This window comes from Rhea pennata, chromosome 2, assembly GCF_028389875.1.
Source record: "Rhea pennata isolate bPtePen1 chromosome 2, bPtePen1.pri, whole genome shotgun sequence".
NCBI classification, from domain to species: domain Eukaryota; kingdom Metazoa; phylum Chordata; class Aves; order Rheiformes; family Rheidae; genus Rhea; species Rhea pennata.
In genome coordinates, this window is record NC_084664.1 from 132,010,597 (window position 1) to 132,026,324 (window position 15,728).

Genomic DNA, 15,728 nt, shown 5'->3' on the forward strand with positions numbered 1-15,728 from the left:
AGAGATATGTGTCTTTTTTTTTTTCTTTCTTTCTTTTTCTTTGTTAAGGGTGAACACTCTTCTCAGATATTTTAGAAATACATTGGAATTATTTCCTTTAATCTTGTGGATAGTGTCACTGGACTGACAAACACATAACAAACTTCAGTTATTTGGTTTTCTGTAATGATAATACTAGCTCTCAGCTTCCTCCTAGTTGGAAAAACTGATTTTTCAGAGGGCTGAAGAAAAAGGCTATTTTTCTATCACTGCTTCTGCTCATCTACTTGATGTGAAGACATGCTGGTTCTGGTGACTAAGCAGCAACTGATTATTGTTATCCATCAGTAATGGACAAACTCTTTCATGCCTAACAGACTAGTATCTTCTGCACAGTTAGTAATGTCAAGTGCTTAAAATCTCATGAGACCTTTGCAAACACAGTGGCTAGTCAGAGGATTTCAGAGCTGCTTATCTTATCAGCCTTTCATCCAGGCAGGCTTTTTTGTTTTATAAATAAGACCATTTCTTGACAAAAGTTTTATGACAGATATGGTCAAGTGTTAATTTAGACAGTGAAGTTAAGATATGAGCAGATCCTGTTAAGAAGTTTTTTCCTGTGCCTACTCTCAATTTAAAACTGTTCATATAACACGAATGACTACATTCAAAATGTTTTTAGGTATGGAAATCCCAAAGATCTCTCATAATTGAGGAGGAGAGAGGAATAGTCTTATGCAGATGACTGATAGATAATCTTTGCTAGCAATTAGAGTCACTGAACTAGGGCAGTGAGACAGCTTTCCTGTCTCAGCAGGGAGGTCTTACAGCATATAATTAAGAAAGGTCAGTTGGTGGCCCAGAGGGCATTCCAGGATATGAAGAACACTGAAGCTGGGTCTGTGGTGACCATAGTGACAACTATTGAAGAATCATAAGTGGTGCTGTTTGGTATCCCAAAATAGATACACAGAGCATGACTTTTTGAGGGTATAGAGCTATTTAATCCTTGTTGGGTGTAATTCTGTGCTCTTTTCAATTCCAGAAGTTGTCCTACACCCTCTGGTTATCATCCCTGTGTGACATGTGATGGCACAGTTAGTGATCTCATGTGAAAACACTGAACTCCTATTTCTTTGTTTTGAAGTAGACTGAATTCAGACCACATTTATGTGGTGCTACAGATAAAGACTGAAGAAGAAACTTTTTGTGAGGCCAGGGAGGTTGAGCTTTGCAAATACATTTTTGAACATCCAGATTGTATGCAGTGAAGTGTACTGAGTCAGGATGTAAATAGGCTAAGCTGTCTATTAAAAATTTCATCCAGGAAACGCTTAGGATTCTTTACAAATTTATTACCTTTTATTACATAGCAAAGTAAAGTCTTCATCAGAATACCTGAAAACAGCGAGGTGCCTGGCATGTAGAAAATGCTCTTTTCAGTATTTACTGTTGCTGTCATATAAAGAAGATTTCAGATGAGGAAAAACAAATGTGATGTAGAAGAAAACATACATTGTAGAAGAAAACATACATTGAAAAAACATATCCCAGTCCAAAGAAGAAGAAAAGTTGTGTGTTTTTTTTTTTTTTTTTTTCACTGGGTCATCAACCAACAAAATTCAACTTCTAAAACTTTTGGTTCCTGTAAACTTTCTCAGTTATAAATAAATAAAAATCAAAAGCTCCAGTGGACATCTGGAAAGTTTGATCCAAAAATTACAAATATATGTAATCATCAAGGTTGAGCACATTTTTATAATGAAGTCTGCACAGGTGTCCTTGTCATTGCTTGCTCATGGGTTGAGTGCAGCAGGCTTCAGTGGATCTCCTGAGACCTTAACAGTGTGGTGTTCAGTGTGTATAGGAGACTTAGGGTTGGGGAAGGAGGAGTGAGAGCAAATGCATACCTGGAAAAATTGTGTAAGCATCTTCTGGAAGCTCTTAAAGAGGATCAGAGCTTAAAGCTTTTATCAGGGGTGAATAACATTTTGTGCCTGTGTAGGTCAATGCAACTCAGGTAAAAATCAGTAGTTGTAGCTTTCTATATTCATTTCGCTTAACTTAAATCCTGTGGTCTGTTCCTACGTTGCAAAGAACCTTGAAGTATGCTTTGTGGAGTGTATTAAATTGGAGGACTCACCGCACTTGACTTTGTATGACTTATTTCTGTTTAACCTGAAAAGCTTGAAATGATGCACTGAGCAGTGCATTAGTGAACAGTAGGTTAGGAGTGAATATTCTCATTTCAGTGAGACAAGTCTTTCTAGAATACATACTTGAAAAGCTAATGGTATTTCCAATACTGAGTTTTCCTTAATTCAACAGGTAGTTCAGTTACTATAGCTACCCTGGAAATGATTATTTTCCTCTTTTCTGAACTACTGCTCAGAAATGCTGTGGAAGAGAGGGCAGTTTAAGTAGCAGTTATTCTTCAGAACAGGCAGGACTTCTTACTGCCTTTAGTTCCTATTTAGCAATGAGGCTAAAGCATAAGAGTTCTGGAAATGTTTTTAAATCCTGCATTCTGGAATACTTATGTTCTACAGTTTATTCTGATTTTGAGTCACTTGTTAAAGTCAATCACCTCCAGCAGAGCCAATTCACATTTTGGCTCTTTCCAGCCTTTGCCTGTTGTGAAGGTAATGGAATAATTTCTGTTTTCCTCTCATAGTAATCAGTCATTTTTCAGAAGGTTGTATTGAACCTCTGCTCTGCAGTTTGGAGTTTCCTTACTACTGGAGTTCTATCATAATTAGTTGAAAAAGGAAATTTAAAATTTTTTTTGTAGAAGTTACCAAAAACAGGACAAGAACAGGCAAATGTGCAGTCATAATGAACTAGAGATCATAATTTGCACAAGTTGACTAACAGCAGTAGAAATGGACTGAAGTGTTTTAAGCCCATGTGTGCACGTGTGGACTTAATTTTCCACACTAAAAATACTCCATAACTGGGGATAAGAGGGAATTAATAGCTGAATCCTGTGTTTTTTTTTTTAAAGAATATTTTTACAGTTTATTGTTACCTACTTAAAATAGGTGTGGTTCTCCTCCCCACACACATCCCAGATGGGGAAAGGGGATGCCTTACCAAGCAACTTGATGAATGCTGTAGTGCAGATAATGCTGTCACAGACTGAATTCAGTATTACGTTTGAATGCTCAGAGCTGACATTTTAATGAAAACAGTATATTCTTAGAATGCCTTAGATCTGAGTAGCACATTTATTTTCCATTTTGTTTTTCATCCTTTTAGACAAAGTGAAAGTCAGGATAGTAAAATCGAATAAGTTACATAGATGAGCCTAGAAAATATGAGGTCAGAATATTGCAAGATTTAAAGCTTGTAATGTAATTGAAATTGTGTGGATTTACAAAGGGCAAAGTTTTGTTTATCAAATTAACTTGATAACTTGGTAATATGGTATTTAGTTTGTGTTTAAGAAAAGCTTGCAGTCCTTGGTGACCTAAGGAGTTTATTTAAAGTGTGCAAATGTATTACTTGCAAGAATTCTGAAATGTGAAAAACTCATTTTCATTTGATTGACTGGTAAACAGAAGAACTTACAAAGCTTGCATTAAATTAGTAACTTCGTAGATGAGAGTTTATTTTTGTGGCTTCTGAAATGATGAATACAAATGCGTGTAGTTTGTCAGCTCTTTTGTAGCTTCACAGAGCCCCCAAACAACCTGTTTAATGTGACATCAGAAGAAAAATGAGATACTACTTATTGTATGAAGTTCCAGTAAAAATGATTGCAAGTTAAGTCAGGTACAGTTCAGAGATGTAATACAGTTGTGTGTAGTTTTAGAGATTGATTGAAAATTGTACTGACATTTCATTTTTAATTGTATGAGAAGAAACTTCCCAAGATACACTTCACCAACATTTAAAAAACTTATTCTACGCTATTTGTGAATTCAAAACAATTTTTATTGTGGCTGGTTTTAATCAGTGAATGAATTTAAAGACTATATTGAAACTACAGCTTCTATTGGTTACTGGATTCCAAGGATTGCTAAGTCTAAAGACAATTGCTGCATTTTATGTTCATGTCAAGCACCCTGCTGCTCTTCTTCCAAAATTTCCATACTTCTTGATATAATAGTCATCAGAATGCTACTCATGTTGTTTGTGAATATCACGTGTTTCAATTTAGATAGCATTGGCATTCCCAGGATGCTTTTTGTAAGCCTTGTGAGGTGTAGCTATGTAGAATTTGTGTATCTTAGTATGTTGTTTATCTTGGTTCTAGATCACCTCCCACAAGCAAACAGCTGCTTTTTCCTCTACTCTACTAAAATAGCTTGTAGGGTAGTTTCTTTCGTAAGTTTAAAATAGTAGCAGGTGTATCTTCAGACGCAAGTAACTTTACTTTCTGAGGGCAAGCATAAATGTGTTGATGGTAAGTGTCCCACTTAAACAAACAAAAAAACTTCACTGCACAAGAGGTCACTTCCCTTTTGAAAAATCTGCATTGATCTGTATATCTTCCCAGGTACTGGTATTTACAGAAATATTTCTCCAGCAGAGTGTTTGCTAATTGTTGCTGCAGAGGCTGGAGGAGGACACTGTGGTTGAATAATTGAATCAAACTAAAAGCAAGTTAACTAAAAAGGAAGTGAAGAATGTCCTTGCTTTTATTTAACCTGTGGTCGAAAAGGGTGAGATTGTGTTTATCCTCAATTAGGGGAAGTCATCAACCAAACTTCCAACTCACCGCTCAGTTTTGCTGTATATGCTTCAGTCCAGAGCACCATGGATTGTAAGGGTGCAGGCTTTGGTTTTTCTTCCCTGCTGCCTCCAGTGCCAAAGTGTGCATCAAATCTTTACTTTTTTTTTTTCCTTTGAGATTCTGGGTGATAACCATTAATGAAGATGAAAGACTTGGTCAGTGCCATCAGTAGCAAATCTCTGCTACTCCAGTATCCTGAGATATCAACCCTGAGAAAATAAAATTACAAAACACTTAACTCACAGCACTAAAACAAATTTTATTTATCTTGAAATTAGCAAATGTTATTTTATGAGAAAGCATTTCTTTGGTGGAACTAGTAAAGACATCTTCTGGTAGAAGTTATAAAGATCTGTTGCAACCTGAAAGAATAACCATTTTCTTAACAGTTTGTGCATTACTTGCTCACCAGTTGAGCATAGTCAGTTGGTGAAGTTCTCCGTCTGGTGGTTGGACGTAGTGAATACATTCTGCAGGTGGGGCTAAGTGGTACTTCTGTTCAACAAATGTGGCAGCCATTTTAATTTTCAAAAAGCTTGGTGTTAGAGTTACTGTTCAAGTGTTCTTAAGCGTATTTCTAAAGAAAATTATGCATTGTTTTTAGGGTGGTAGAAATACTATTTCTTATAGAACTATTGTTTAGTCACTACTATAGATTATTTCAAACTCATTAGCTATCATTTGAGTCAATGGTTCATTAAAGTGTTCTGTGAAGATCAGTTTGTTTATCTTTTAGGTATGTTGCAACTGAGGACGTATGAGCAGACCTGAGATTTTTACAAATGAAACTGTACCTTCCTTCTTTCACAAATAAAAAGGAGCATGCCTTTTACATGTGTACATCCTGACACACACACACACACACACTTGCACATCCTGAGAAGTGCACTGTTCTGCTTTCACCCAGGGTTTTCCTGCAGGTTGATCGTTATGCCAGATCAACTTTTGTTTTGATTTGGCTATTTACCACTTTCCACTTCCGAATATTAGTAAGACTTGTTTCTGGTTTAGATGGAAAGGTATTGCCTGAATGATGACTAGTCCTCAGTTTCCCCATGATCTTACCAGGGCTATAGTAGCTGTGAACCTTCTCCTTCCTTCTCGCCCATCCCTTTACATATAGTGTATGTACCTATATATGAGGCTAAGGGGAAGAGTTGTGACTGTATGATCTGGACTGGTAAATTGGAGTTTGCATATGTGAAATTTTTAAACTAACTATTAATCTTAGCACTGATATTGTACAGTTACTCATCTTTTAGTGACTTGGTGTTTTATGCAGATTAATACAGAGGGCAACAAGGAAACATTTCTATCAATCCAAACTACAAATAGAAATGAGCTACTTTTGTTGGAAGACAAATCCTGAAGAGAACTGGGATTTCCAGTATTTCTAGCTCCCTGCTTTGCAGAAAGAATCTTGAATTTCACAAACTTGTCCTGGGCCTCTAACCCTGGATTCCTCAACTATCTTCTAGCAAAAAACCATGTTTGACATTTTGTTTGGCAAAATCTCTTCAAAATTACTAAATGTCAGTGCAGAATAACTTTAGATTTCTTTAAGAAAATGGAGACAGCAAATCATACTAAGAGTTTAACATGAAGTGATTAATGTCCTATGTTGCTGAGCACAATATGAAGTGCTGATGGTTGTATTTGATCTGCTGAAATTCAAAAGGAAAGCTGAGATGTTTAAACATCTTCATTTGGGATTTGCAGTTTGAATTTAGCATAGTTATCATCCAAAGTTGATAATGTGATTGCACAGACTTTTCAGTTCAGTGCTTTGCACTGTGGAGCAGTAAATGTCCCAAATAAACCACTGCCTAGACATTTTGTGGCTAATGCTAAAACAATTTCACTTCAAGTATTCCCTTTCTTTGAATTGTTTTCCCCCTTCCTCACCAGGTAACTGTTGCATAGAATCATAGAATCAGTAAGGTTGGAAGGGACCTCTGGAGATCATCTAGCCCAACCTCCCTGCTCAACCAGGGTCACCTAGAGTGTGTTAGGATTACATCCAGGCGGCCTTGAAGATCTCCAGAGAAGGAGACACCACAGCCTCTCTGGGCAACTTGGTCCAGTGCTCCGTCACTCTCACAGGGAAGAAATTCCCCCTCACGGTCAGACGGAACTGCCTGTGCTTCAGTTTCTGCCCATTGCCTCTTGTCCTGTCACATGGGGAACTGGAAGGAGTTTGTCCCCGTCCCCTTGACACCCTCCCTTCAGGTACTTGTACACATTGATCAGATCCCCCCTCAGTCTTCTCTTCCCCAGGCTGAAGAGGCCCAGCTCTCGCAGCCGTTCCTCGTAGGGCAGGTGCTCCAGCCCTCAAAATTAAAGCAAAATTCCAGGCTTCAGACTAATGAGAGGTGTGGGTTTCCTTATGGATTTTGTATGGTTTTTTTTTCCTTTTTTTTCAAGGCTTGTGTCCTGAGGAGGCTATGCTAAATAACTCTTTAAGCAATACATAGTTAGGTTTAGCTCTCATGTCCAAATCTTCAGCATTCTGAACCTCTGAGTGATCCAGGAAACAGATCTGAAGTTAATGCAGTGCTGTGTTTCAGTTTTGTTCTTTATCTAGCTTACCTGCCTGTAACTTTTTTTTTTCCCTCATTGTTTCTTTTCATAGTCCACTGCTTTACTTGTGGCACACAGTAATCCAGTGTCGATTAAGCCATGCTCATACAGTTTAGTTGTATGCAATTCCACTAAAAATGTAAACTGTCTTATGGTGTTTTGCATTTGGATAACTTAATATACAAGAAACTAATCTTCATCACTTGTTCTTATTGTAATTGAGTATCCTGTTGGAAGTTATTTTGAGAAGATTAGTAGTCCTTCTTGGATCTTACCATTAAGAGAAGATAAAAATGGCACAAAATATAGGCTTCCAATATTGAGGCAGAAGATTTGATCCTTTCAGAAGGAAAGATAGAAAAAAATGTTAGCTCAAGGAAGTAAGGGAGAGGCCAAATAACCGTTTCAAAATATGGTTGCATACTCTTAAAAAACCATCAGGCCGTAAAATTCCTTGAGTCTGAGGACACATTTGGATGGGGATCCCATTTGAATGACAGTAACATCTTTGGGGTATCAGCTTTTTATGCAGTCACGAAATGCTTATTTGTGCAATAGTAGAGAAATGGCAGATGTGAGCAGTTTTGATTCCTGTCATTCATGACCTTAGCCACTCAGCTGCAGGATCTCTTGGAGCAAATAACTGTGCATACCTAGGAAGTGAAATACCTGTTCAGACTAAATTGATTCTATTGACTTATGAATATTTCCATGCACTTTTATGCCATTTGATTTCTTGGATGTTACAAATAACTGGGCGGTGTGGAAAAGGACATGCTTTGTTGCAGCCTATGGTGGTATGAAGTGAGGAAGAACTGTAAGCCAATTTTAATACCTCTCTACCTTAGTAACAAAGTAAATAACAAAGTTGGTGGAGAAACAAGTAGCCCTTCATTACAACTTTGACTTGTCTTTAAAGATAACTTAAACAGTAAATGCCCTTTTGCCTATGCTATGTGTGTGGTTGTAGCTGTCTGTGTGTTTTCCTTTCCTGCTGAAGTAAAAGCAGTCAAAATTCTGTAAAAATGGATATGTATGGATTGTGGTTCAGTGATAATAGCTGATACATGATTTTCTCTGGTATTGTTGATACTCAGAATGATTTGAATGAAACTTTTGTGAATGTGACAGCAAGAACAGCAAGAACCTTTTTTTTTTTCTCCTCTTTCCTAAAACTCACCAAATCTAAACACCCTCAGAATATTTGAGCACCTATATTACTTAAGTCTTCTCCTTGCATCCTGTTTGTGTTTAAAATCATATAATGTGCTTGGAACATGCATATTTCCAGTTGTCTCTGATTATAACAAGATGCTTTATGGCTCTTTGTTGTGGAGAAACATACAGAAAGCCATGTTGAATTTCTGATAGCTTGTGGTTATTACCTTGGAGAAACGCAGGGGAATGTGTTGCCATTCCACCAAGAACAGGCTGTGTCAGATACAGGCTATAGCTATCAGGCTGTGCCTGGTCTGTCAGGCTGGAAGTAAGTTAGGGGTTGAGACTAGACCTAGTGAGTGCTATTGTCATCTGTACTGAAATAGACATAAGCTATTCTCATAAGCTGTATTTTTACAAGAATATTCTGGAATATGATGATAAAATGCATATTTTGGGATGGTTTGGGGAAAAATACTTCTGATGTATTAACTTATTTAGTTCACTTGTTTAGACATTTACAGCCAAACTGTAGTTGAAACATCTTTCAGTCTCTTCTGAATACCCTTATCTGTAACCTGTTATGCAAAATTCATTCATCATGCTTGTACAACAGAGGAAATAATAAAAAAAATCATGCACATCTGAGTCATACTAATGCTTGGTTCTGTTGGAACCTTTAAGTTCTGAACATAATATGGAATATGGTGATTTTAAGAGACAACTGGAAGTTTAGAAATATTGTTTGTACTCAATAGTACAATAAAATTTCAGTGGTGAGTGTTTTGTGAGTAGTAGTCTTGTGTATAGCTTGAAGTCATTCTAGTTAATGTTTTTGTCTGTTGCTCATGAAAGAAAAATATGCACCACAGTGGCTACTGCTGTTCCAGTTCTCACATTTTGTCTTGTATATATACCTCTCATCACTGTACTGTTAGAATGATACCTTTGGAAAAAAATAACCTGTCTCTCACTCTAGGTTTGTAAGCCATTTTTTTTCTTCTGCTGCTTGGGAAAAGTCTCTTGAATATGCTGAGTTTTAAAAACAATCCACATTTGTTTGGACTCGAATTGTGTAATGTTGGATGCATGTTAAAGGAAAGACTTATTAAAAAAAAAAAGTGAAGAAAAGCTAAGGAAGGTTGGCTAGGATATAGACCAACAATCCTGATGTTTTTTTCGTCTGTTGGCTATCTAAACTTAAGCAGAGTGAATGATCCTTACTGAGCAAGACTTTAATGCTAGTAACTATATGCTGTGGGTACTGTATTCATCAATGAACTGGTGGAGGGGATTCGTAAGAATACATATGGTAAAAGAGCAAACAGAGCTTAGGTTTTAACACAGATCCTGGTAGGCTGTCTTCTTGGAAACAAGATTTAGACTCTTGTGCTGTATTTTTTTTTTCCAGTATTTTGTTCCTATTTCACTGGTAATTCTTGCAACATTCAAAATGCTAACCTTTGGAATTGATGAGTTTAGTGATTAATAGTGTAGTAACTGCAGAATAAAATACTACTTCGAAGGAATTGTTTTCTGAAGTAAGTATACTATGTAGGACTTAGAGCTTTTATAATCATTTAAGTGCTAGCAAGCTACTGAAAGTCTTCAGGTGTTTAAGGAAACCGTGCTCCTTTAATGCATATGGAAGGAATCAGGAGGAGCTCAGATACTCTAGAAGGTGTTCCTTTGCTGCATCCAAAACAGAGCAACGTGCGGTGTCTCTGCACTAATATTGTGGTTCAGCTCAGGAGCAAACGCTTGGAGTGCACTTCCTGGCCATCGCTTCTCAATCTGGCTTTGTCTCTAGTCAACAGGACTAGAGCTAGTCTAAAGACATTTTCCTTCTCTGCAAATGTATATAGTAAGTGTTAAGTTCTCAGCACTAGATATTTTCATTCTCTGTATAAGCTCCTCTTATGCTACATCGCTTGCTAATGTGAACAGCCCATGTTGGCATATTAGAGCAAAGCCAAAAAAAGTGGGTTGAGTGGACATGAATCTGGAGGGCGGATATTTGAAATGCTAACTGTCCGGACTCTAATAGTTCTGATATAAGTGATTCTGTATTTCTGATGTTTTGTCACCTTCTAATACTTGTTGATTTGTTTTTCTCTTTTGAAACTCAAGCTATGTAAACATATCTTTCTTTCAGGATTCATTTATGATGTGCTTTTGAAAGAAGAATAGAGAATCCATTGCACACTGACACTTTTTGGAAAACTCTCCTTCTAATGTATTTTGCAAACAAATTTTTGAATTAAATAGAATTTCATCATGGGAGGAGCAGTGAGTGCTGGAGAAGACAATGATGACTTAATTGATAACTTGAAAGAAGCTCAGTATATTCGCACTGAGAGTGTGGAGCAAGCCTTCAGAGCAATTGATCGTGGTGATTACTATCTGGAAGGATACAGGGACAATGCTTATAAAGACTTGGCCTGGAAGCATGGAAATATACACTTGTCAGCACCTTGCATTTATTCTGAAGTCATGGAAGCACTGAAGCTTCAGCCTGGATTATCTTTTCTAAATCTGGGTAGTGGAACCGGATATTTGAGTACAATGGTGGGATTAATATTAGGTAACTTGAACATTTTTATTTTAATATATTGTTTCTGCATATATCTTTAGGTTACACAAGCATTGTAAAACTTTGCATACCAAAAGTAGCAGTGCTATACTTAAGACTCTGATGTGTTTTTTAAAGTATTGGGTGTTCTCTGCAAGTTGTTTGCTGATATTTCATGAATTGTTTTGGAAGAGAGGCATTTGTTCACGATTGCCTTTCTATTGTCCAAAACTTATATTTGAAAGAGAAGTCTTTTCTGCTTAAACAGAAAAGTCATAGAGGAACAATTGTAATGAGGATTAAAATTTTAGTTCAATTCGCAGTTTATAAAAATGAACACCTAAATTTTGAAGGCTAATTATGCTTGGAAATACTTACAGAGAAAACTTATTTTTCACATGCAAATATATATATTTTTTTTAAGAGATTAGTACTTTGTTTTCAAGCACATTTCTGATGTGGAGAAAGGATGAAATGAGATATTCCTGGCTAAATTTAAATTGCAAAACCTACCTTAAGGAGAAATCTTTCTTTTTCCTTCTCAGTTTGATACTTAGAATACAGAGGATGTGTTCTGGCAAATACATATTTTTATTTACTGATCAATTTCATTACATAAAATAACTTATTTTTGTAAGTAATCTTTACAGCTATAATCTTACTGACTATGTTATACAGTTTTATTGTTTCATTTTCAGAAAGCTTACTAACAGGCAATACACAGATTTTTGCATATGTGTATATATCTCTGAAGTGTGAAGAGTTGATTTGCTAGTTTTAAACTTCTTTAAAAAGTTTCTAAAGAGTGTAAATTATCCCTGATGGGTACACAACGAACTTAAATAGTTGCCCTCTCTTTCCCCATCATCAGTGTCATTTGTTCTTGTTGTTTTAAGTAAATCCAACAGCTAATTTGTTGCTCCCTCTTGTGGAAACAGGAATTAGTGTTCATTCACAAGTTAAAATTAAAAATGAAAGCAGATTCCAGTGGTATTATGTTGCCTTTGAAAAGTTTATGTTCAAGGAAGTAGATATTTTTAAATAGATTAACTATGACTGAATTCAAGATATTATAAATACCTGCTTAGAAATCAGAAAATACTACTGCGTTTCTTCTAAAAAGGTACGCTCTTACTAGTAAGGATATTAATTGATTTCTCTCGTTGTGGAAAGCTTTGTTATTTCATTATCCTGTCCTGTGGTGATAGTTTAAAACAAATCTACAGGTAATGTATATTGCACTTATCTCTATTTATCTAATCTGTTTTGCTTGACTTTTGGAAAGCTGTTGAATGCTCTGGAGTTTGACCTCTCATTAGCAAGCAGAATTCCTGTCCTTAAGAATACTTGCATAGTTGAAATTAAAAGGGAGAAGACTTACCTTTTGCAGAGGATAAAGTTGGCTGACAGCCCCCTAGGAGCATGACAATTATTGCACATGTTCCCACAGAGCAAGCTGAGGTGCTGATACTTCTCTAAACTCTGCTGAAGAGTCCGGAAGAGTGACTCCTGAACTATGTTCCAGCTGGTTCATATACAAAAGCAGACTTTCTATGTTTCTGTGGTGCTGTACCCAATCTCCTAAGTCTGTGTACTGTTCTAATGTGGTTTGAGTGCTAGGCTGAGGTGTAGAAAGTATCCGTGATGTGTGAGCCTTTGTTTTCTGCTTCTCTTTGAAGTTAATGGTTGTATGTAATCATTTTTATTGTAGTGTTTATGTTAAAGCAGCTGTTGGCTTTAAAAAAGGAAAAGAAACAGAAGTATAATTCTGACAAACTGTGTATACACTTCCAAAAGCCTTTTAAAAGCAATTTCATCATGCACTGCAATTGGTAACAGAGAACCGTGTGCTCTTTGACAGTAGTTGGGTATCTAGTGAGTTGACAATGCAGTGAGTAACATTTTCGCTATATTTGTATTGAAATGACATAAATTTGCAAATGATTTGAAGTTGCAGATCACTTGTAAATGTCATCTAAAAAGCTGTACTTCATAGAGACTAAGTTAATTGTTATTGACAGTTAAAATCTAAACATAGTTAAGATGATGTGCTAATATTAGTAACTCAGTACATTGAAAGAAACTGGTTGACTTTGGAGAGTAACAGAAAAGTTGATGTCACTTTTTCAGAATTGCTGACTGTTTTACTTCAGTGTGCAACTATAACTTTCTCAGGAGAGAAGAGAGTATGCATCCTCTGATTTCTGTTCAGCTCACAAATGATATGGTGTATCATGATGCAGTAGTGTCTTGTTCACGGATTTGGTTCCAACAGTTCTCAATTTGCTTTTACAATTTTTTTATTCTTTGTTTTTCAAAATTTAATATTGAAAGGAATATATGTGAAACTTCTGGACAGAGGACACTGCATCTTTCTAATTCACTTTAAATCAGCAAGTGAAGTATTTCACAAGGTTCAGGGAATGGTAGTTAATACTAAATAAAGCATATCTTCATAGTTGCCACAGAACAGTATAGTTGCAACCACGCTGTTTAGGAATGCAGTAGCTTATTAATGTGCAAGGGAAGATTGAAATAGTTAGGAAGAGATTAACTGTGCTGTTTGCTTTTCTTAATGTGATAGATAAACTTGCAATAGATTGAGTGTAAGTAGGAAGAATACATTTTCACAAGTTCAGAAAGCATCTCACTCACATGATCTGCCTACCTGTTGTCTGCCATCAAAGACCTTACAAACAGTGTATATAGTAACTTAATCTCTTGGATCTATTTTCATTTCACACAATGTTCTCAATTATGTTAAGAATTGTAATTATTGATCAGCCTAGTGGCATCTACTAATATTTTTATGCAATGTAATGAAACTGAATGAACGCTTTCTTAGTAACCTTGGTCCACTTTCATGAACCAGTGTCCAAAAAATGACAAATTGAATTCTGTTTCATTGGCTAATGTTTTGGGGCTAAATACTTTATATAAAAAAAAAAAAAAAAATAGAGAGAGAGAGAAAAGAAAGAAATTTAACTTCTGTGTCATCTTAATGACATTTGCTTTCTCTTCTCTCTCTGTACCCCAATTCTGTGCTCCGGTGACTAAGGTCTCTGGGCTCTGAGTGCATGCTAAATATAGAATCCCCACAGCAAATGTGACTGTCTGATTCAGATTCCTTCCTGATGTGGACTAATCTTAGTATTACTGTCTCATGTTTTCTTCCTGTTCCTGAAAAATAACTTTAACTTCTGGCATGCAAATGAACTCGGGTATGGAAGGTGGGGGAGAAGAAATTGGATACCAAATATTGGTTGTAGGAAAGCAGCATTGCAGCTGTAATGGCATTGTGATGAGTGAACCTGTAAGTGTGGTCAACTTCAGTGTGCTGTCTGGAAATTGATTATTGTAAAACTAAATCAGCACTCCCAATTTCTGATTTAGGAACCTGCATAATAGAAGAATTGATGTTGTTAAGGTATATAATAACAAAAATCTTCAAATTGTCACAAGCTAAAAAATGTGCCATAACAAAACTTCTTGAACTTTAAATATCAAAGTACAGAGTAAATTATAACTTGATTTTGTTAGAGGACAGCATTTTGAAAATGAAGCAAAGAGTAGCTTAATGACTTAAATGCAGTCAGATTCATTTTTCTACATCTTTATGAAGATGAATTTTGCCATAGTACTATCCTATTCTTTCTTTGAGCCTCTGGTGGCCTTTTACCTCATATATTTTCTCTTACACGTCTGTAACACAAATACTAAAATATCTTTGTTCAGCTACATTGGGAGACTTAATTTTATGTGAAGTTAGTGCTTTCATAGATAAAAGGTATAACACTGTTCCATGTGGTTGGGCTGTGCTTAAAGAAAAAATGCTGTTTTTATTTACAGGACCTTTTGGGATAAATCATGGAATAGAGCTTCATTCAGATGTGGTAGAATATGCCAAGGAAAAATTGGAGAGCTTCATAAAATATAGTGATAGCTTTGATAAGTAAGTATAATTTGCCCAGTTCACTTTTGAGTTTCTTTGTTTTTAAACTGGGGTATGTCATTGTGCGTGAACTTAGGGAGGGAAGAAGAATGTCATCATACATAGTGAAAAGTGTTTTGTACAAACATGTGACTTCAGGTTCGTTACATTAGTTGTTGAGGTAAGTTAAGGTTTAAAGAAGTTTTGGAAGTTGAGAGTATTGCTGCTGTATAATGCTTGGCAAAATTGATCTCCCTGCATTTTTCAGAGGAGTGTGTGTGTATGTATATACATATGTGTGTGTGTATGTGCACTGCATATGTATACATACATGATGATCTGTGTGCTGGTGTCCTACCCTACATATTTGTATCTGTTAAATCAGTTCAGATTATACAGTTGGACATCTTCCAGTACAGAATCAACTTTTCTAATCTAGCATTGCTGGTTTAGGTATGAAAGATATGAATGAGTTTAGCTAACTGGCTTTATATTTATTACCTGAAGAGAGAGAGCAATGTTCATCTGTGCTCATATGCCACTTGCTTTTACTGGTTCACTTCAAAGTTATAGGATTCTTGCTGGCTTCACCTACCCTACAATTGAACATGGCCTTTTTTTATTGTTGTTTTGAAGTATGCCCATAATCTGAATCTGTCCACCTTTTCCCATGAAAGGGACAACACAGTACCTCTTACAGTTACTCTCTGTAAAGACTTTCTTCCTGTTAGGCAAAAATTCTCCAGCAGTTGTTTCAAGGTTGCTTCTGG

At 36.2% G+C, this 15,728-nt stretch overlaps 1 protein-coding gene across 8 annotated transcripts in view; it reads left to right on the top strand.

Moving 5' to 3' along the window:
* PCMTD1 (protein-L-isoaspartate (D-aspartate) O-methyltransferase domain containing 1) overlaps positions 1-15,728 on the top strand; it is a 49,810-nt gene that overhangs the window by 13,810 nt on the left and 20,272 nt on the right. For 5 of the 8 annotated variants that reach the window (XM_062570368.1, XM_062570369.1, XM_062570367.1 and 2 more), the window contains 2 exons: positions 10,611-11,039; positions 14,877-14,979. The exons of 2 other annotated variants lie outside the window; for them this stretch is intronic. In XM_062570368.1, coding sequence (XP_062426352.1) covers positions 10,733-11,039; positions 14,877-14,979 — 410 coding nt within the window. In that variant the 5' untranslated portion in view covers positions 10,611-10,732. The remainder of the gene's footprint in view (positions 1-10,610; positions 11,040-14,876; positions 14,980-15,728) is intronic. One more of the 8 variants, XM_062570373.1, reaches the window with a different exon arrangement.